Source organism: Cygnus olor, chromosome 24, assembly GCF_009769625.2.
Source record: "Cygnus olor isolate bCygOlo1 chromosome 24, bCygOlo1.pri.v2, whole genome shotgun sequence".
Lineage (NCBI taxonomy): Eukaryota > Metazoa > Chordata > Aves > Anseriformes > Anatidae > Cygnus > Cygnus olor.
Window position 1 is genome coordinate 94101 of NC_049192.1, and position 22897 is coordinate 116997.

At 39.9% G+C, this 22897-nt stretch overlaps 2 protein-coding genes across 53 annotated transcripts in view; one reads left to right on the top strand and one right to left on the bottom strand.

The window, feature by feature from the left end:
* NGF (nerve growth factor) overlaps positions 1–10706 on the top strand; it is a 35382-nt gene extending 24676 nt beyond the window's left edge. The window contains exons 2-4 of one of the 4 annotated variants that reach the window (XM_040536113.1): positions 6489–6628; positions 9082–9270; positions 9891–10706. In XM_040536113.1, the coding sequence (XP_040392047.1) occupies positions 9256–9270; positions 9891–10559 (684 nt within the window). In that variant the 5' untranslated portion in view covers positions 6489–6628; positions 9082–9255 and the 3' untranslated portion in view covers positions 10560–10706. Of the gene's footprint in view, positions 1–6488; positions 6629–9081; positions 9271–9827 lie in introns of all 4 variants that reach the window. The other 3 variants (XM_040536110.1, XM_040536111.1, XM_040536112.1) reach the window with 3 other exon arrangements.
* Positions 1–22897, bottom strand: part of LOC121059350 — a 143204-nt gene that overhangs the window by 74062 nt on the left and 46245 nt on the right. For 3 of the 49 annotated variants that reach the window (XR_005814545.1, XR_005814546.1, XM_040536114.1), the window contains exons 1-2: positions 18594–18813; positions 17489–17543 (exon numbers count right to left, since the gene is read on the bottom strand). The exons of 42 other annotated variants lie outside the window; for them this stretch is intronic. The gene's annotated coding sequence lies outside the window, so the exon portion shown is untranslated. Of the gene's footprint in view, positions 1–17488; positions 17544–18593; positions 18814–19480; positions 19580–19999; positions 20080–22897 lie in introns of those variants that run through there. 4 more of the 49 variants (XR_005814543.1, XR_005814534.1, XR_005814540.1 and 1 more) reach the window with 2 other exon arrangements.

Below are 22897 nucleotides of genomic sequence, written 5' to 3' on the forward strand. Positions count from 1 at the left end.
AGTATAAAACATCTTTTTAGTTCTCTGGGTTTCCTCTCCATTTCTAGTCATTTTGTATCGGAAACCTCAGGACCAAATATATCAAGCTAAAAACCTGGCTTGACACCTGGCAGAACAAGCTCAAGAACCATTTGTAGAAATTATTTGTAGAAATAGAGAAGGAAAAAAAAAGCGGGTGTAATTCTTACACCCACCCTTATGCAGTTCTTGAGGATTCCCTATTTTCTGTAGCAAAAAGGGAATGACACATCTTCTTGTGTTTGGACAGGTGAGCATAGGTGAGCAGCAACCTTGCATGCTAGCAGGTGGTTGGGCAGGATGGAGGTATCTGTCTTCATAGATCTCCAATGCATCCAACTTAATATGAGTGGGATGAATTTATCCCATTTATGCTGCAGTAGTTTTCCTGTCAGTTAGCGCCTGAGATTTTAGTCGCTGCTTCATGCCAGTGAATTAGGATTTATGAAACCCTGGTGTCCTACAAAATATATATATAGTTTGCAGTCCATATCGAAAGTACCAAACCAATCCTCATATGTCAAGCCTTAATTTTAGGATTTGCTTAAATAGATGATAATATATAGATTATATGCAACTGTAGTATGCTCAGATAGCCAGCATTTTTATTTCTTACTCACTTACTTTTACCAGTTTTATTCCATTGAGACCACTGACTTCAGGCCAATCAGGTTCACATGATCCTTCTAAGGTTGGTTTCTGTCGTTTATTTTCAGAGAGATTTCTCTCAAGTGACCGTTATTTCATTTTTCCTTCACTGTATTTAAAGAGATTTTTATCCTGACAGAGATCTGGATCTGGTATCTTTTATTTGCTGAATGTCAGCTTGTTATCTTAAATATGATAGAATTTCCTCTTCTGTCAGGGCGGCTATGTGCATGTTTATCATTGTGTAACAAGTCAGCCTGTCACAAAAAGAGCTGTATCCCACTGCAAGTTTTTACTGTTATGGTCTCCTTCACATCATGTAATGTCTTCTAAAGAAAGACACATTTTAAATGACTGCTGAAGACTAAATTCCCATAAGCATATTCTACATGTCAGAGAAGTCTCTATTGTGTTACAAAATGAGCCTTTTAAAACCTGAGCTCTGTGTGTCCTGTGCAAGAATCTTCTCATTGTTGTGCTCTTCTGTCAGTCTCCATCATCTACTGCAAGAATCTAGCACCTGTTTCTGCAGCCTGGATCTCTCCCACCAAACAGTTTCATTCAGCTCCCTGCACAGAATAATTGGCTCATCAATGAAACTAGAAAGGTGATGGACAATAAAGTCCCAAAGCATTTTTTTGGGGGGCCCAAAACATGTTCAGAAAACAAAGGAATTGTACTCCTTTGTTTCATTACTTATGGCTGAGGTTTCAGGACAAGAAAAATGGGGTTTTAGGAGACCTCTGTGTTGCTGGGAGTTCATCCTCTGAAGTGGGCCCTGGGAAGACTAGTGCAGTGATAGTATTATCTGAAGGCTGCTTCTCTGCAGAGGCACTAGCAATTGAAACATTTATGTACTGGTTCCAGAGGATAGCAGTGACAAAATTAGGCTCCTGCAGATAAGCCATTCCCATTACTTATGCCCCAATAAGCATAAAATAAAGCTTAAGTACAAATGTTTTCCAAATCGTTATCAGTTTCCAATTTGGTGTCTCCTCATCACCCTGCAGATCATCATTCATAGCACTCTTTTCCTTTAACTATCCAAAATGGACACAAGCATCACGGGCTATCAAGCATTCTTGTTATTATCATTGCCTAGACTAAACTTGAATCAGAAATCTAGAAGCAGATAGGTCCATGTTTGTAGCACGTCCTGTGATGGTGATGATCATGGTGACACGATGTACGATAATTGCTGCAGGGCAGCATTTTTCTCAGTGTACTGCTCTCCCTATAAATACTCAGAGCATTTTGGTACTAGAGGCCTTTAGAACAAAAGGAAGTGCATGAGACACAGGTAGTTCCAAATGGCTCTTCAGCATACATAAATCTCTTATTGACAGGATGAGTCACAGTACATGTAATAGAGGAATTAAATCTTGAGTCCATTAGAAATTCTTATTTTCTTGCTCATCAGCTAAGATCAAGAGAAAGTTGAAATGCAGTGCCTCTGACACTGTTCTTAGTCATAATGGCTTAAGGATTCCCTTCAATGCCTTCCAGGTCTCAGAATTTTTTTTTCCCTCCATTGCTATTGCAAAATCTTAATTCAGATACCGGTTCAAAGTGAGGGTGTGCCAATAGACACTTTCTCTTTAACAGCAACCTCAGCATCAACTGCCTCCCTCATTTTTCCTTTAACCAGAAGCAGTGATATAAAACTAATACACTACTTGTTGCTTGTTTTGGTGACCTCTAATCCTGTTTGCTGCATAGACATCCAAGCATATAATCCATCACTGCAAATAACATCAGAAAATAAGTGGCAGTTTACCAGCTGCAAATCATCAGCTAAAAGTAGCCTTAGCACAGCACACATTCCCCATATTGTGTAATTACAGAGAACTGCACAAACTTCACTGATGGTTCAAACCCTATATAGTATGAACCTTTTGTCATTCTTGTATAAAGCAACCACTCCTCATCTCTGAAATGGAGAAGTATTATCAGATACTTTGGGGATACTTTGGGGACTGTTCTCACAAGCATGCTCCCTTGCTCTTCCACACCTTCTGCATGAACTGCATGAGAGTTGAGAGCATTGATGTTATTTGCACAAGGGAGCTCACTTCTGAAATGTGCTTCATTTCATAAGTTCAAAATACATAAGCATTTCTGTAATCACGAAGACAAAAAGATTCAAATGTGCTGCTTCCTGTTTATTTTTTTGCACAACCATAAAATCCAACAACAGCTTTAAGAATGACAGAAAACAACATTCCAAATTGTATCATCCTTTAGACTACAACATTCTATGCTTATGTTTATTGCCTAAGGTTATTTCTATTTAGAAAAGTATCTGTTTGCTGTATTTGAGCCAAACTGAGCATTAATTTATCTCTTCCCTTACAAGTTGAGGAGCTCCTTTAATGGAATCTGGTGACTGTGCAATTAGAAAGCTGTACAGTTTCCTCCATCAACATAAGGTACCAAAAATATTCTGTATTACAGACAAATATACTTCATTTTTACTAATTTTTATGGATAGTAATATCACATTAATAGACCAATTCAATTCTAGTGCTTCACTTTACCTTGTCAGGGAAGAAAAAAAAAAAAAACACAAACCTCAAGACTTATGAGACAAGTAAGTCTCACACATTATCATTGGTTCCTGTGATCTAACAGCCTAATTACTCTTCACTACCAAATGTATATTTGAGTGTTCCGCAAGTCATTTTTGCTGAAATGGCATGGATTGGAAATCATTGTAGGACTTGCATTTTTCATTTAAGAATACCGCAGTATAAGCTGATAGTATTCATCTCAAGAGTCCTGTTTTTTGTTTTTTTCTCCTAGCCATATCTAAACAAACTGTTTGTATCTTGAAGACTCCAATGTGTGTAAAAAGTCTACGTAAAATAACTTTAATTCAGTGGGTTTGAAAACATCTTAGTATTAAAAGACGTTTCGAACCTTACCGCTTCATTTCTTAAATTGAATTTAATACATAAAGATGGTAAATCAGCACTACACAATTCCAAAAATTGAGCCTTAGCCATTTTTACCTAACTTAATTCTGATTTAAACAAATCCCGTAGTCTCTTGTATAGATACACAGCTGTAGATTGGCTACATCAGCAGAAGTTTTTTTGTGGACACAACAATGCATACAAAAGTAAAGCAAATAATAGTGTTCCCACTCCATATAATGGAAATCTTCAGAGAATTAATGTGTAGGTAGGATTGCCATTTCTGAACTCTAATATCTCTACATTGATTCCGTCTCTCTATAAAGTGTGAATTGCACATGGAATAAGAAACAAGTAATTAGGTATTTCTGTGTAATTGGGGGAATAAAGAAAACAGATCACTTTCAGCTCAGAAAACTGTAATTTCAATGTGCCTGTGATCAAAAATGTGTGCAACAAGTACTAAGTGCCTAGAATAAAACTGATATATAATTGGAGCTTCAATGGTGCAGTGCAGACAACAACAGAAAGGCTTCTCAAAGCATTTTGGAAAAATTTTGTTCCTTCAGTTCAAGCAGCAGCAAACTATGCATGCTGAGGATGGTCCCACCTGCTCAGTAGTTTGCCAACAATTATGTGAGGTGTCTGAATTGTCCTGTTATAAACCCAAGGATCGGTCTCAGTTTTCACTTTCATGCTGGTAGAACTGTAACACAGCAGTATGGAATTAATTACTGACTGCTCCACCAGGTTTTTGTTTATTTTCCTGGTCTTTCAAGTCTCTCATCAAAAGCTTTGACAAAGCTTTAACCTCTAACAAATGAATAATGAAGAAAAGGGTTTTCCATTGTCTTTTTCCACTTTTTGCTCTCCATCCCATCACAACACTCACATTCAGCTACACTGTGTGGCAATCAACATTCAGATCACACAGTTACCAAAAGCTAATTGGAAGAATTGAGCCTTACTGGGTCCTGCATCTGGGGTGGGACAACCCTGGCTATACGTACAGACTGGGCTGGACAGCAGCCCCGCAGAGAGGGATCTGGGTGTTGTGGTTGATATCAAGCTGAATATGAGCCAGCAGTGTGCCCTGGCAGCCAGGAGGGCCAACTGCCACTGCTATTCGGTCGAGGGAGGTGATTGTCCCGTTCTGCTCTGCACTGGTGCCATACCAGAGCAGAGCACAGCAGGACAATCCCTTCCCTTACCAGCTGGCAGTGCAATGCCTGAGGCACCCTGGGCACATCTGGCCCTGTTGGCTGCCAGGGCACACTGATGGCTCAGATTCAGCTTTCTGTCAACCCGTACCCCAGATCCCCTTCCACAGGGCTCTCCAGCCTCTCATCCCCCAGTCTGTATGTACAGCCAGGGTTGCCCCATCCCAGGTGCAGAATCCAGTACTTGCTCTTGTTAAATTTCATACAGCTGGTGATTGCATAGCCCTCCAATTTGTCAAGATCTTCTGCAAGGCCCCTCTACCCTTGAGGGAGCTGACAGCTCCTCCTACTTTTGTCTGCAAACTTACTTAGTATACACGTAAGTCCATCATCTACATCAGTTATGAAAACATTACACAGAACTGTTGCCTCAATGAAAAGAGTATCCCAGGCAAATGGCTAATTTAGTCTCACTTTGAATCACATACCAAAAAAACATAAATTCTAAGGCATTTGTCCTGTGAAAGTTCTTCAGATTCTCTCCTAAGCCAGGAAGACTCAGGTATGTTTCCACCTCTCACCTGATTCCTGCTTGAATGCTCTTGAAAAAAGGAAGCCGGCCTAGAACAGAAAGACTATAACTCATTTTCTTGCAGCCAGAAATGAAACGTGGTTCCTGTCTTTTTACCTCACTATTGCTAGTTTGCCAAATGTCTTGATTAAGAGGTTTCATCAGGTAAAGGACATGCTTATTTCCCACCCTATAACACCATCCCAAGCTGCACTCCAAGTTTTATTTTGGCAGAACACTGATTTTCTGTTTCTTCCTAAAATTGCAGACACCCAGCATTGAGGTTGACCAATTCACTAGCTCTTAGCACAGAGTGTCTTTTTGGTCTGGCAGAATAAGAGCCTTAGAATTTATTTTTTCCATGTCTGAATGAAAGATTTTAGGTATCATCTCTTCACTGAAGCAGTGCTGATTCCAGACAATCAGCAGAGTCCCGTCACTATCACTGGATAACTTGTGAGATGTTTCATCACTCTGATCTGCGTACTTTTCTCCACTCACTTTCACTAAAAACGATGCTATAACAAAACAGCCCTTTGAACTTTGCAACAGCATGTCTTCATACACAACTCAAACAGTGATGGGGTGGGTGGGGAAGCTGGAACTCTCCTGTTGGTAGATAGTATTTTGTATGAAATATTACACACGTTCACTGTATGTGTTAACAAAAACTTAAAGAATAAACTGAAATTACTTGCAACTGACTGTTCAGAATGTTTAGTACATTGGCAACCTACTATACATTCTGAACAGTCAGTTGCAAGTAATTGGCATTGGAAGTCCTTTAGGGATCCTTCAGGACTTGCAGGATTCGGGGCATCATAAGGATAGAAGGCATGGGCCATAAACCGTATAATTAAGATGTGTGCAGAGCACATGAATGGATAGGGCACAGATAGGTTCACGTCCTGCAGGCACTATAAAGGTCCAGGCAACCTGCTTTAGGTGGCCCTGCCTGAGGAAGGTGTCAAAAAAGGTAGCTCTGTCTTACAAACATGGTGCTTTTGAAAGTCAAGAACTGCACTTAGACAATTATTACACCATAAAAGTGAAAAAAGCACAGTTCACAAAGCCAAGCGAGTGGATTTGTCCCTGAACTCCTGCTATCAAGTGGGGAAGGGTACTGAAAACACTTATTTGCTGGCTAATTACTGAAACAAATACTTCTACTTCTAGTGGAACGCAGAGTAAGCAACTCCCAGACTCAGCTACGCTGCCAAACTGGCCCGATGGCATGTTGCAGCCAAGCCCAGCTCAGCATCTGGATGAAATAAAGACCTTTCTGGGGAGCAGTTTTTTGTGCAGTATACTCAGAGGTAAGCACAACACACACACTTTTTCAGAGCAGACTGAAATCACATATTACCAGTATCACACAGTAGCCCGAATGCCTACACCAGAAATGTTTACATAAAAATAGGTAGCAAGACACTTAACTAATATATAAATGAGGATGAGAATTGTCATTCTGAACTTAAAAAAAAAATATGGATCTGTCTTCTGAAGAGTGAAGATGAGAGCAATTTGCATTATTTTTAGAAATTTTGGGAAATGCTTAGTTCTTTGAAATACTAAACAAGTTGCTTCACTGATATCTGCTAGCTAGCTATTGTCTGGCTAAAATGGGAGTTTCCATTTACTCTTTCTTTTCTTATTCTGCTTCCAGACGCACCTTTTCTGGGGAATGTTTATGTGTAATGAGAGATGGTCCACTTAGATGGCACAGTGCTCACTAAATATCCTCTGTTTTAGTACAGTTCTTGCATTTTTGGTATTGAAAGGCTTGTAGTAACCTTTGCGGCCAATGTGACAAACATTGTACAACCAGCACTAAAAATGGCAGCTATGCATCTCCTGGAAGCTCAGGTGGCTGCACATGGCATGTGCTCTGAACACATTCGGAAAGCACCATTAAAGGATTCAGTAGCTATGCACATGACAAAGTTTAGAAATAACCCCCCAAAACAGCCCTTAAAATAGCTGTACGTCAGAAAAAGTCACAATCCCAAGTCTTAAGACACACATATTCTTTAAATTTTATTTATTTTTTTGCTTGTGTTGTCATCAAGACTAATCCACTCTTTAAATCTGTTTGGTTTTCATTTTCCAATAATTTAATAATTGATGAAAAGACTCGATTTTGAATCTTCAGGAAAACTACCAGGTATTCCAAATACATTTTGTCTGTCTCTGTCTGGTTTTGTGTTAATGGCCTTAAAACAATAATGTTAGCGTATGCAACCTAAAAAAGAAGCTCAGAGAAGAAAGGTATGGCACAAAACCAGAAATGAGCTTTTTGCTGGCATTGCTATGCCTCTATCCTATAGAAGGAAATGATAAAAACAGGCTTTACGTATAAACACAATAGGTTGAGGCTGCTATTGGCATGCCTAAATTGTGCCTGGAGTTTGTTCTGCAAACCTTTTCCATTAACATTTCTGTTGGAAAAGCTAACTTTTTAGAGATGTAATGAACCATCTGATTTTAATTTGGTTGTTGAACAACGGGTTACACTTTGAATTGTGCATAGCCAAGTTATTGAGCTACACCCAGCTTTATTTCCTTATACAGATAATGATGACTGCTCAAGCGTGAGCAGCATGTGGGTAAGCAGCAACCCTCAGACTTGTTTTAAGTAAATTAAAATAGCTGGATAAGTAAAGGTTTTCTCTGTGGGAGAGATTTGACTCTCCTTATCATCATATTGTTCCCAGGTCTTCCAGCCTAATGGTTGCAGAGAGATCTGCTAATATGGCTTTTGGACTTCGTCTCCTTTTGTCCCCCTGATGGACGGACTGTAACATCTTTATCCTGTTCAGTCACTACCTCTGTTTGGCATCTCTTGCTGGTTTCTTAAATGCTTGTCCAGCCCTGCACAAACACAGCTGTTTATTTCATTTCAGCTCTTGTCAAAGATAAAAAGTATCCACATGAGATCCTATGGGACATCTAAGGGTTCTACATTTTCTACAAGATTGTGTTCTAGCAAAGCTAAAGCCCTAGTGAGTGCTTTAGTGATGCTTTGAATTCTAGTCTAAGAAAGATGAACAGAAAGGGGGAACTTCAACTGTCATTGACCCACACCCAGGAAAAACATTAAAACTTGCTGGGAAATCACAGTGAAATTGCAGAACTTGATTCCTCTTTTGAAAAACCCTGTTTGTCCAGTTTATGTGCAGCTGCCTGCCTGCTGGCTGGACACAGTGTAATTCAGGGCCAGCTGAGACATGTCAGGCAAAACAAAGCACCGAGCCAGGGGAGGAGCCTGGCTTGAAGGTTTTTTTTTTCTGTTTATACTGTCTCTACTTACTAGTTCTTCAGAGAGGAAATGCAATGTCTGCCTTTAGCTGCAATTTGAGATCCTTTTTGAGTCTCTCTTATTCCCAGTATGCCTGCCACCCGTTTGTTACCTAGCACGTAGCTGAATTAGCCAGCACATGGTAATTAACCTAACAAGGTATTACTGCTACTGGTCTTCCAGCATAATACTGTTCTTCGAGATGTTTTAGATATTTGTCTTACATTTTTCCACACCCAAACAGACGTGCATATTCTCCAGCCCAAAGGAAGACTAGCACTGGCTTTAGATATACTATACAGAGACATTTGTGCAACTTCTTGTTCACAGCACTCTGAAAAAAAGGATGGTGTTTCTCTATATACCCAGAACTATGACCCCAATGGTTTTAACTATGCTGTACCTAAGATACCAACCAGAAATAGCCTATCACATGGTGCTCCTATGTAATATCCATATTTGTCCTAATAGGCAGCCTGAACTTGGACAAATCCCATCTGCCCTTGTGACATGTGATGTCTGAGCTCTTCTGGGAAGGAGCCTGGGCTTTATCTGCCCAAAATCAGCAATGTGGTGCGTCCTGAAAGGGCAGATGGGATAGATGGAGGCTGCTGGAGGCTGCTGAGCCAGCCAGAGTGCTGGGGCATGTCCACATGGCAGGTAAGTGTGGCCGTGAGTGTGCGATAATGGCAGGATTCACTGGGGTTCCCCCACTTATACAAATAACGTCTTGGTGGTGGTCCCCACCCTAGCCCAAAGGACACACCTGTAGACAAATGAACTAAATGGACAAGCTACTTTAGCCAAAGTCCTGCTTCTATTCTTACTACTCTAGAGGGTATATGCAGCCAAGAGACCAGCCCTGACCAACAAGGTTATTGCCAAAAATCACTAGAGATTTTACTCCTGGGAACATGCTGTCACCATATGGTCTCCACATTAATAACACCAAACAAGTCCTTCATAAACAGTGTTCTAATAACAAATACCAGAGGAATTAATAACAATTTAGCTATTATTTTCTAATGTTCTCACTTTATTAAGAACTTCTATACTGTCTGAATGAGCTATCCCGGAAGAACAACATCTGGCACCCACATGAATACCTGATGAAATCTACATGATCTTGGGTATCTTACAAATTTATTGTCAGCAATAGCATCTGTTTCTGCCAGCATGGCTTACAGTAATACTACATTTTTTTTTTTTCATTCTAGGTGCATAGCGTAATGTCCATGCTGTACTACACTCTGATTATAGCTTTTTTCATCGGCACACAGGCAGCTCCAAAGTCAGAAGACAATGCTCCACTGGAGTATCCTGCAGAACACTCCCTACCCAAATCCCACCAGAGTAACGGACACCACATTTCCAAGGCAGCTCCACAGACAACCCACAGCCACTCTACTTGGACGATAGGTAGAAGAGAAGGTATAAATATTACCATGGACCCAAATTTATTTAAGAAGAAGCGTTTCCGGTCTCCTCGGGTCCTGTTCAGCACACGGCCCCCTCCAGTGTCAGGGCAAGGACAGAATATGGGACAGCTCAGCAGTGCAGTCTCTCTCAACAGGACTGCCAGGACCAAGAGGACAGCGCATCCTGTATTGCACCGGGGAGAGTTCTCAGTGTGTGACAGTGTCAGCATGTGGGTTGGGGACAAAACCACAGCCACTGACATCAAAGGCAAAGAGGTGACAGTGTTGGGAGAGGTCAACATTAACAACAACATTTTTAAACAGTACTTTTTTGAGACCAAGTGCAGGGACCCTAAGCCAGTCTCCAGTGGGTGCCGAGGGATTGATGCGAAGCACTGGAACTCTTACTGCACCACAACACACACCTTTGTCAAAGCACTGACAATGGAGGGCAAGCAAGCAGCCTGGCGGTTTATTCGAATTGACACAGCCTGCGTGTGTGTGCTTAGCAGGAAGTCAGGGAGACCCTGAGATGGAGCTAAACCCCACAACAACATCCTCCTACCCCCCTACCTCAGCTTGTAAATTATTTTAAGTTATAAAAGGACTGCATGGTGTATTTATAGTTTATACAGTACAGAAAGAACTTCATTATTTATTAAACTCTCTTGGAAACCTTTTGTGTTTGCAATTTACTTACCGGCAGAACCCTTCAGAAGATGTCCACCTTAGTCTCAGTTCAGTCCTACAACTCTGAAACGTTCACAGGACCATTGAACAATCTTTGTTCACTATCCTATATAAAGACCACATTTTTGCAGTTTTTATATGTAACCCTCTCTTCCACAACAAAACGATTTTCATCACATAACCTGCCAGTTTACTGTGAAAACCTTGTAGGTTTATTTTCAATTGAAATATTTCCAACAATTACCAAAAGACCCTTCAAAACTTGCTTCCAGTTTTACTAAGTATACATAAAGATATTAGTCTTCTATCATTAATCATCTCAGTGAATTCCAGGTAGAGAACACTAGTTCTGCATGTTGCTAGATAAATTTCTAATTTAAAATTGCCAAAATATTTTTATTACAAAAATAATCCATTCTGAATTATTTTTGAACATTTGTCTACACAAGAGCAGAGTCTAGAAGCGTGTATTTTTGAATTGGAATGGTATTTTACAGCTCATTGCTTAAAAGCTATATTAAAGTGATGGGGTTGTAAATGTAAATATACATATAAAAATAAAAAATCTTCACAAGACTTGTAATTAAGAAGTAAAAATTCTCTCAAGGTGGTATTTTGACAATGAGGCATTGACATAGGGGCAAATCTTCTCATGCATGATAGAAAAAAACACTAAGCCTGTATCTTAGCAAGAAGCCCCAAAATAATGATGGGCTCATAATTTCTGTGCTTTGGAGAACACCGATTTCTAGAAGTACATAGTGGAGACTGAGACTCATGCTGGGTGTTTAAGTCACTGCACACTGGATAAAACTATAGTTTCTCTCACTGTTTCCTTTGGAAGAACAGCTGCTATCCATTGCAGAAACTGTTTCAAAACAAACACCATTAAGGATTTTTAGCTTGGTTTCTTCCAAATCCTAGAAAGTACACTTTTGCCCCTGCCTTTACTCACACACTTACTTCTTGAATGAAAAAAACAGACCTGACATTTGCTTCCCCAGCCTAAACAGCAAAGGAGAGCAAATCTCTAGAGAATATGTATTGTCATAAAATACTGCCAGTGGAAAATAACAAAATCTAGGTAAAATATGCTTTCTAGTAGGACATTGCCAGTCTGTGACATAGAAGGCAATAGTGCAAAGACCATTTCTGATAATCACTCATACGTCACTTTTCAGCCCCCTCTAGTAGATGGTTATGGTGTGGGACATCAATATTCCCATAAGAATGTTTTGCCCCCTTCAGAACAGTATTTTTTGCTATATATGCATGAATAGACAGTTATCTGAAAGGTCTAGGAGAGGACAGGATCTTGATTGTCCTGTGGCCACACAGGTATCAGATGCTCTAACACAACAGCAGAACACAGTAAAAGTGGCAACCACCTGCCACTCAACACAGGAGAGATGGAGGGAAAGCTCAGTGTGTGAAAAGCACAGTACCGTGAAGCAGAGAAGAATTTAGAATCGGAGCAGAGTCATGCCTGTGTTCTTTGGGGGCCTGAAAGCAATGTACAAAGGTAACAAATCTGTTCTTTACCATACATGACACAGTGTGACTAGGGAAAAAAGGAAGCCAATAGTTATCATGGATTTCTAGGTTTCTGGTGAATGCCATTATTTTATCATGGACATAACAGAACTGCAACTGAAGCAGTGTCTCAAGATTACATTTGATAATTCCAAATGTGCAAGACTTGGCATTTCTTCACAGAGCCCTGAAACTAACTTTCTTCTTAAAGCAATCTTGGGCGCTGGCATACCTTCCATAAGCCAAACCACTTAGAGTTCCTCTGCTACACCTTAAAGTACATTCTTGCCTATAACACCCAACCTGAGACAGACAAAGAGTTGCTATTGCAAGACCTATTAATTACTATTATAAATCTGGACTTTGATTCTGTTCATTGAGGGGGAGGGAGTTTTATAGTCTGACAGATATTGATGTGATTTATTCCACATTTACCACTTCAGCTGATTTTAATTTTGTGCTTCCAAGACTGAAACTAGACTATTGGTTAAAAATACATGACAGTGAAATATGTTATTACTAATGTTTCTTGCCTAATAATTAAAAAGGTCCCAAAAGGGAGGATGGAAGAAGCGTGAAAAGGACAGTTTGGTGCATTCACACTTGGATCTTGATCCCAGCATTAATTGCAGAATCTGGTATTCCAGACTTAGAGCTACAAAAACCATAATCAGTTTCCATCCCCTAACATGGAACTCATCCTCTTGTCACCACTGTTATTACAGTTTTGTTTTGGTGGTGATTTTCAGGTTTTGTTTTGGTGTGTCTGAAATCTTACTGGGTACGTAATCATTCCCACTGCTGAGCTGATGCAAAAAACCTGGAATGCCAAAAGCCCATTGTAATGCTCAGTCCTGCAAGCAAGTTATACATTGTTGGGCCTTGCCCTGATTGCTTTCATTTCAATTGCAATACAGATAGGAAGTTTTGACATTGACAGAGGAAGAGCCTAGTTACACACCTTCTCCAAATGGTTCCTTTCATCCCTTACATAACAATGCTTCTTGATTATCTAATCAAGTGTTCAAATGTGATTAAAGGGAAGCACCGTAGATGCTGCACCCTTACAAGCCTTTCTTTAATAAGCAACATCTTTCATTAGAGCAACTAAAACCACTGCCAGGGAGCTTGCTTGTAGGGCTTGAAATTGGGGGAGTGGCTTTAAACTAAAAGAGGGGAGACTTAGATTAGAGGTTAGGAGGAAATTCTTCACTCAGAGGGTGGTGAAGCACTGGAGCAGGTTGACCAGAGAAACTGTGGATGCCCCATCCCTGAAGGTGTTGAAACCCTGGGCAACCTGATCTAGGGGGTGGCATCCCTGCCCACAGCAGGAGGATTGGAATGAGATGACTGAGATGATCTTCCCTTGGAAGATCATCTCTGGAATGAGATGAGGTCCCTTCCAACCCAAGCCATTCTGTGATGATTCTATGATGAAATTACTATGTATTCTTAGCTCTAGAAAAATCAGTTTCTATATTCCTACAAATAGGCTACTCTGGCAAGGTATCTCCAGCATTATAACAATCATTTGTCCTGACACAATCTAGAATTCCAGCACTCGATCTGCACAACCACTGAAGATTGCACATTAACATTTCAGTAGGACCCTTCATCCAAGCTGCTATATAAAACGAAACTAGCAAGAACTAAGGAAGATTGAATGTCACTGCCCACAGTGGAAGAAAATATAGAAGAACTATTATAAAGCAGTTTAAAGAAAGCTATCCAGCATAACATCTGGAAGCAGCAGTCAGTAGAGGGACTTGAAATTAAGAAAATACAAGACAGAACTATCCAACTTCCAATCTGGCCAGGAGGCAGTACTCAGTGGTTTTAAAAAGCATAAGAGAATTATAACAGGACCAACATCTCACTGGAAAAACGGATGCTCCTCTGCTTAGGTTGGTGTTAAAGAGCAAAACAACTTCAAAATGGTTTAAAACAGTGGTGACCTTGGCTGCACATCCTTAATGCTAATGTTCAGAGATCTGCCTTCCTCAGCCCAACCAGTTGATAGTTTCTGGTATTTCCTTGACTCAAACAAAGGTAAGGTTCACATGCAGCACAGAACAGAAGACAACATCCCAAGTATGACAACAGAAGACAAGAACTCCCTAAGAAATTAAGAGAAATGAAGAAGCTACCAAGTTTTACTGTGCACCTTTGTGTTGGGTTTACATGGCAACGTTTTGGTAGTGGAGGGCTGCAAGAGTGGCCACTGTGAAAAGAATCCCTAAGCTGCCCCATGTTAGATAAGGGCCAGTTTCAGCTGGCTCCAAAAGGGACCTGCTGCTGGCCAGAGCTGAGCCAATAAGCGATTTTGTTTGCATCTCTGTGAGAGCAGATTTAAGGAGGGAAAAAGCCTGCCACACCACAACATCTGGGAGAACAAGGAGTGAGAAACAGCCCTGCAGACACCAAGGTCAGTGTAGGAGGGGCTCCAGGTGCCAGAGCAGAAGTTTTCCTGGACCATGGTGAAGCAGGCTGTCCCCCTGCAGCCCATGGGGTAACACAGAGGAGCAGATCTCCACACCACAGCCTGTGGAGGAGCCTACGTTGGAGCAGGCAGATCTGACCTGAAGGAGGCTGCAGCCCATGGAGAGCCTCCACATGGTACAGACCCATAGTGGAGCAGTTCTTGAAGAGCTGCTGCCTGTGGGAAGCCCATGCAGGATCAGTTCGGGAAGGACGGCATCCCATGGGAGGGACCCCACACTGGAGCAGTGGCAGAGAGTGACCATGAAGGAGCAGCAGAAACAAAGCATTAGGGACTGACCACAGCCTCCATTCCCCTGTGCTGCTCAGGGGGAGGACGTAGAAGAGGGCAGATGAGGGGAAGGTGCCTTTAGTTCGTTTTTAGTTTCTCACTGCTCTAGCTTGTTAGCAATAGGTAATAAATTATATTAATCTACCTATGCTGAGTCTGTTTTGCCCATGATGATAACTATTGAGTGATCTCCCTGTCCTTATTTCAACCCTTGCATCATTTTCATTGTATTTTCTCTCCCCCTTTCCCTTTTAGGAGGGGGAGTGAGAAAGCAGTTGTGGTGGAGCTCAGCTGCCCGGCTGGGTAAAACCACTACAACCTTTGATCAGGAAAGCCATCATTTTGCTACCTGTTGTTCAAGTGATGGGGATGCTATATTCTGAATACAATTAAAGTCACCAGGATGGGGCAGGAGGTTTTTTTGCTGTGTTTGTACTGAATTGTTCTAGAGAAGAAATCTCTTGCTTTACACCAAAAGAAGAAAAAATCCCCTCAAAAATGTCCACACCTAAAACAGTTAAATGGATTACTGCTAAAAATGCATATAGCTTTTTCTTTTAAAGAATTACTTTTAAATAAAATACTGCCTGCCAGAATTAGAGCACAAAATCCACCATATTTCTTTTTCAAACTTGTCACTCACCTAGTGGTGATTCACAAGAAGGCCAGCAACATCCTGCCTTGTATCAGAAATAGTGTAGCCAGCAGGACTAGAGAAGTGATTGTCCCCCTGTACTTAGCTCTGGTGATGCTGCACCTCACAAACAGTGCTCAGTTTGGCACCCATCACTAGAAGAGGGCCATCGAGGTGCAGGAGCATGTCCAAAGGAGGGCAACAAAGCTAGTAAATGTCTAGAGAACAAGCCTTATAGAGAACAGCTGAGGGAGCTGTGGTTGTTTACCCTGGAGAAAAGGAGGCTCAGGAGAGACCTTAACACACTCTACAATTAACTTAAAGGAGCCTATAGCAAGGTGGGGATTGGTCTCTTCTCCCAAGCAACAATGATAGGTCAAGAGGAAATGGCCTCAAGCTGTGCCAGGGGAGGTTTAGGTTGGATATTAGGAAAGATTTCTTCACTGAAAGGGTTGTGAAGCACTGGAACAGGCTGCCCAGGGAAGTGGTTGAGTCACCATCCCTGGAGGTATTCAAAAAACATGTAGACGTAGAGCTTAGTGACATGGTTTAACAGTGGACTTGGCAGTGCTAGATTAAAGGTTGGACTAGATGATCTTAGATGTCTTTTCCAACCTAAATGAGTCTATGATGCACAGGAAAAAATGAGGTGGGAGAAAGCGTTCATGTCAGTGCATCATCCATGTATGACTGCTTTAGTTATAGGTTCTTCACGCAGACTGGAACTCAAGCTTCTGAAAACATGCACACTGAGTCTTTAGACACTATGGGATGGTATTTTAAAGGAGAATAGACTGCACTAAACTCTAAGGGGGCAGTTGGGGGGAGGGGGTAGGAATGATCAGTTGAATAGGTAAACAATGAAAAAGTGTGTTCAAGTCACTAGACAATGTTCACTATGCCAAACCTAGCACTGTAAGATCCAAGTTGTTATTCAATTTTCCCATACCAAGTTAGCAATACTTTTCAGGAAGTTGTGAAAAACAACTTCCTATTAAGGCAATCAAAAACTGACCAGAAAAAATTTATAGGAATTTATCAATAGCTTTTTTGTTAATTGACACTGATTATAAGAAATGTTAGCCATAAATATAATTAACAAACTTGAAACAGTAAAACTAGAGGCTTAGGTTAAAAAACATTCTGAACCAGAACAGCTGTAAGTAATTAGGTAAGATGAAGAATTGATGGTGACAAGAATGTGAAAAATGTGTCAGGTCTGTTGTCCTCCACTAGTTCCTAAGCTTATAAAAGAAAAAAAAAAAAAAACAAAAAACAGAAAAGAGCAAAGAGGAGATTTTAGTACATTAGTAATAAATTTTGGTGATGTAAGGCAGTATCTAATGGGAAAATGCTCTTCTAAACTAGGACCATTTACTGACTAATGATGGAAGTCCAGTTCTCTCAACCTAGAAAGACAAGTTCTCTTTCAAAGTGTGCTCCCAAAGCAGATTAACGAAGCAAAACACAGAAAATTTTGCAAGGGCTATTGTTATCCTGAAACAAACCATTTTTCAGATGTCTGAAGCAAGTTAATAGATAAGCTACACTCAGAACAGTTGCACACTAACACCATTTTCAACAGTTATCTAATATGCATCTCTTGCCACCTAATTTGCCAACAGCAGTACTCAAATTACTGCACGCTAATGTATCACTGAACTGTAAAAGCTACTCAAGAAAACAGAAAACAAGCAGCAAGATTTTGCCACAAGACTGCTAGCTACCAGCTGATGCAAGAAAGCCATCTATAACAGATAATATCACCTTCTTCCTTGCCAGGTAAGTATGACTAATTGCTGACACATGAAGGAAAAAAAATGTTTCATTTACTTGCAAGTAAACTTGGCATCCTTCTGCTGAAGTCTTCATGCTTCCTCTTTGTTTCCTGCACAGGAGGGAAAACCGTGTGGAGAAAGTTCTGAAAAATCTTAAAGGCTTTCTGCTATGTTGTAAGTTGGATCAGTTATTCTGATTACAACTTCCAGAGTCAGCACAAGGAGAATGGCACTATAAAAATTAAGGCCAGCCATTCCACCAGTAGCAGACTGCTGTATAAGCTCACGGCTACTGACAAATGCACAACTTTCCATCTAATTAAGATACATCTTTCTGAAATTGGAAGATAGCGTCACCAACAACATTAAATTATAATCAACCTAGAAATGGAGGACAGAAGCAACGCTCTAGAGTGTTCAAAGCAGCCCAAGGAGATAGGAGACCTCCTTGTTCATTTTCTCTGGCTGCTTGAGAGAAAATAATGCTAAATACAACTCTTTGCAAGACCGATCCTTTTCAAGTATCTTGTAGGAATAAGATACAAAGGCGACTATATAAAAAGTAAACAATGATTTATGTTGCGGGGTGTTTTTTGGTTGTTTTTTTTTTTGAGATAGGACTGAAAATGAGCAAAAAAAAATGTATACACGTGGCATTTATTTTACTCTTTACAGTTTCCTACCTGCATTTTTCACATAGGTACTATGTCTCAATCACTGTAATGCCCTGAAATACTCTTTCAAAGAATATGCACGTTTCTGAAAAGGCTGTTTGTTGATTTGTTTGTGTTGTTGTTTGTTATAAGAAATAAAGTAATTATGAGCATCGAAAATGTTTCTGGGCTGACTCCTGTTGCTTTCCTGGCGTTTTTTCCCATGACATTCTGCCAGGGGTTGTTCAAACAAGAAAAATGTAGTTCTGTGGTTTACTCATACAAAAAAAATGGGAGCTCTGGTACTTTTTTAGCACATATTACTAGCAGGGTTCAAGAGTACCCTCTCCTCTGTCATGTGGCTCTGGCTGTTCATAAACATTGTTCTGACCAATGGGTGCAAATTTAGATGCTTCTCAGAATGATTTGTTGCCTTCTCAAGACAGTTGCAATCCCAGACTGGATTGGATCCAGTGGGAAAATGTTTAGACAAAGTACTGCACTAACCAACACTCCTGAAGGGTGTGCCTGTGGTATGCCTGTAACAGAAGGTTTACAAGAAGACATTAAAAAAAATACATCATGCTATGACTGCATTTTGCAGAGTGAATGGTCTATTCACTGGAAGTAACACTCCAAAAGGACTTCAGCAAGAAGAACTGAGCATCATGCAAACATGCAGTCATGATCACGATCTCTAACACCAGTCATTTGGTTCAGCTCTGTTTAACCCAAATATCATGACAGTCCTGAAAAAGAAAACAAAGAAAAAGGAGGTACATGTGGACACTAGAAGAGGAAGCTATCACTTAACCTGCTCCTCGAAACATTTTTCCTCCTGACCCCTTAGATTTTGACTTTCAAGAGCCCTTAGGAAATATTTAGCTAAAAAGATTGTACTGCTCATTCAGTGCTCAAACAGGAGACGTAAACATGTAGGGACTGGAAGTCAGAAAGAGCAAATACAGCATGAGATTGGAAGCATCTCTACTGTGCTGCACTAGCCAGAGCATCACCAGCAGGCTGAGGGAAGTGACTGTTGGCCAATATACAGTGGCTTCCACAGTGAAGAAAAAAAGATGAAGAGACAGGCTGTTGTGGTCAAGACTACCACAAGGAAGTACCAAGAGTACAGGGCCACTATTACTAGGTAAAATGGAACTCAGTGAGTGAATTGATTTGGATGCCAGGCATACCCATTCTGCCACGTAAATACTTTCATATCCACAAACATTTCCACCTGTGCTCACATTTTACTTCCAGATTGAGATTTGCTTTCCGTTCACTGCAGAGTTATGCTGGAACAGCTAATGTACAGCTACATCCCTTTTTTGCACTCTCAGGAATCACACAGCATATAGGCTGGGGGGGAGAGAATTTATGTCCATCCCAACTTAAAATTCTGTAGTGGTACTAATGGTTCCTTTGATGTCTTCTCAGGTACGTCAGAAAGACTTAGCTCTGATACCCAGCTTAGGCCACAAGTTGTTCCACTGTGAACAGACAGAAAACAAAATGGTACAATGCTTTTACTGATGTCTGCCAACAAGAACCAATGAGACAGCAAATGCAGAAACACAACTTCCTTAGCTACAATTCAGCTCCTCATAGATTTTGCCTTCCTTATTTCCAGTACTTAAACCTAGCCTGCTGCATTTCTTCTCACCAATTGGTCTAGAACAACACTTCCAAACAGTGAGGTTTTTTTCCTTGCCCCTTTTGGTTTTCCCTTTCTTATTGCATTAGAGTGGTTTGGAATCATTCTATTTGCATAGATGCCACTTAAGTGAACATACCTGTATAACACTTCTCCCTCAAAACATTTCTACCCTCACAGGTATTTTTGCCTTTGCCTTCAATTTGCCCAAAGACTACTTTGCCAGTTGCATAGTGTTGTATCTTGGTGTACCTACCATAGGTGTTGTAGCCCCTTCATCTGAGTTTTATCAATTTTCGGTCTTCCTGTTCCAAATTGCTCTGAATAGCAGAGTTGCTATATGCACACATTCACATAACACAGAAATAATTATTTATGTCTGAAAGCATGACACACACATGGTTAGAAGTTCATTAAAAATACATTCTTACAGTATCCTTGTGATAGTATGTTTACGAATATCCTTTCTGCCTCAGAAGACACCATTATTGAGCTTTTCCTCATACTCTGTTTACTGGAATGTTACCAAAAGCCCTTTAGAAACTATAAAATGTGAGAAACTGCAATATGAAATGATCTGGAAAAACCTCTTTATCTGCCACTGACCACGGGTAATGCTAATTCAGTATTATTGTTATAAACTAATTCAGTATTATTGTTAAATTACTGTTAGATGCAGTGCTAATTACTTTCATTCCTACTTTTGCCATGAATGAACAAAATGTTCTTCATAAGCCAGAATTTATTCAACGGTGAAAGATAAAAAGCCAGAGTACGTAGGAATGAGTTATTAGTTCTCAAAATGCATGTCCTTCATTTTATGTTTATTCTCAGTGTTTAAATTCACTTTATTTCTAAATCAGAGGTCAAACTGAAATGTCTCATATTTATTTTCTCAGTGTGATGGAATAAGCAGAATGGCATGGTGTTTCTCCATGATAAATCATGTTAACTTATGTTACAAACAATGGCTTAGACTTTATCTGAGGTGTATTTTGAAGTAGTAACTATACAGCTGAGACCACTTTTCTCAAAAACTAGGAAGCTGATGATGATGGTGCCTTTGTGCACAACCCAGCCCTAGAAAGAGGTGCTGAACTTAAAGATCCATGGGAACAATGGTTGATTTTATGACGGTGGAAGAAGGAATTAAAAGAAAACCAAGACAAAAAATAGAGGACATTTGAGCCAATAGCAGCGAAACCAATAACCTTGTTATGCTTGTCAAAAACAATTTCTTCACCTTTTAGACCCTAAAAAGGATTTTGGTATTACTATTAAAGTATCTAAGCCTCTGTTTAGCCTCTTCCTTTTGCATAAATTTAAGAGAGGGAGTTATGCTCTTTCAGGAGAAGAGAATGAACAAGGAATCAAATAAACATTTCAGCATCTTGTATTGGACCACACTATCCAAACTGCCAGCTCTAAAATGAGCTATACTGGAGGAGAAAAAATGCCCTCAGCATACCATGCCAGCTCTGACTACACAGAGAATGTCTCTGCGTAGCCAACAATTCTCACTGTCAAAGAGAACAAGTGAACGTGAGAGGATTCTTACACAGAGGTCTTGAGGCTGGTTAGTATGACTTGGCAATATCCCTATGGGCTATTTTTATACCCCTAGATAAGTAACATCTAAAAACTGTAAAAGCTCAATGGCTACTTAAAAGAATTTACTCAGGCAGTTAGTTCCACTAATACATCTCACTTATTCTACATTGGATGAAAGGACCATGAATATAAATCAACTTCCAGAGCATTAAATATTTTTTTCTCCTTTTTCAGAGAAACGTACATTTTTAATATACTCACCACTCTAAAAGATTTTTTTTTCATTACACCCTTGAAAACAAACATCTACTCATGATAATACCAAGAGGTGATTTTATTCATCCACTCAAACATATTCCAGCACAACTGAGGACCCCATTTTATATAAACTGGGCACCATGAGATGCAAATGCACCACCTCTTCACATCTGATGGACTCAAATACAATATCTTTTCCTGAGAAAAATGCAATTGCTTGAAGTTAAATAATATCCATAGCAGAAAGAAAATAGAAATATAACTCTGATTTTACTGAAAGAAGAATCCTCTATGAAACTTCCATGCTGGCCGTAGTGCCAATGCAACTGAAGTTTTGGGTTTATTGCTAGAATGTTTAGACCATTAAAAAGAACAACATTGTTGTACTCAGAACAAAGGATTCACTAGTCCCGCTTCCAACTCTGGCCAAAACCAGATACTTACAGAAGGAAAAAAGCTGGTGTACATTCTTGTTTAATAGCTGGTAAAGCTCTGGATACAATTTAAGCCCCAAACAAAAGAACATAGTAAAACACCTACGGGTCTCAGATCTATGAGATCTGAATAACCTAATCAACAGCATGTATTTTGCCACTCAATAAAGAACTAATTCTTATGCTTTTACAGAAAGGGGGGGTGGGGGGGGGGAAGGCAGAAAAAATTACCATCAAATCTCAGAATCTATGAAAAACGAAGAATAACAAAGAATACAGCAGGAAACAAGATTCTAACCAACAACTGAAATATTAAATTATCCTAATCAAGACAGCTTTGAGGTCACCAAGAGTCAACTGCAATTTATCATTTATTAAGTTATGGGCATAATCCCACAATAACAGATTTGATTAGCCTCTGGAACTCACAGATCAAAGATATTCAGACAAATCTTTGTCTTCTGGAACACGCTTAGAGTGAAAGCAATTAGAATACAATATTATTCATTACATGACCAAAAATACCATGTTTTCATAACTGAACTGAGGCTTGAGGATATATTCCCAAATTCATGTTTGGGAAGACAAATTCACCTCAACACTGGAAAGAGGTCATTATGGATTACAAAGAAGAACACAGCAATGTATGTTCACTTCCATAACACACACCTACCGCAACAGGAAGTAAAATGCTGCAGAAAGTAATCAACCACAAGACACGGACATATCACCTCTCATGATGTTTCCTGTCATGGCATGTATCATTACAATCATCCATTATCATATATGTCATATATCATAATTACATGTATCGCAGGTCTTACATCCTGCCATATCTTTGATACATATGCTGTTAACCACCTTAAACCATATCAGTTGGTATGTTAAGAATGATAACGTATAATGTGTTA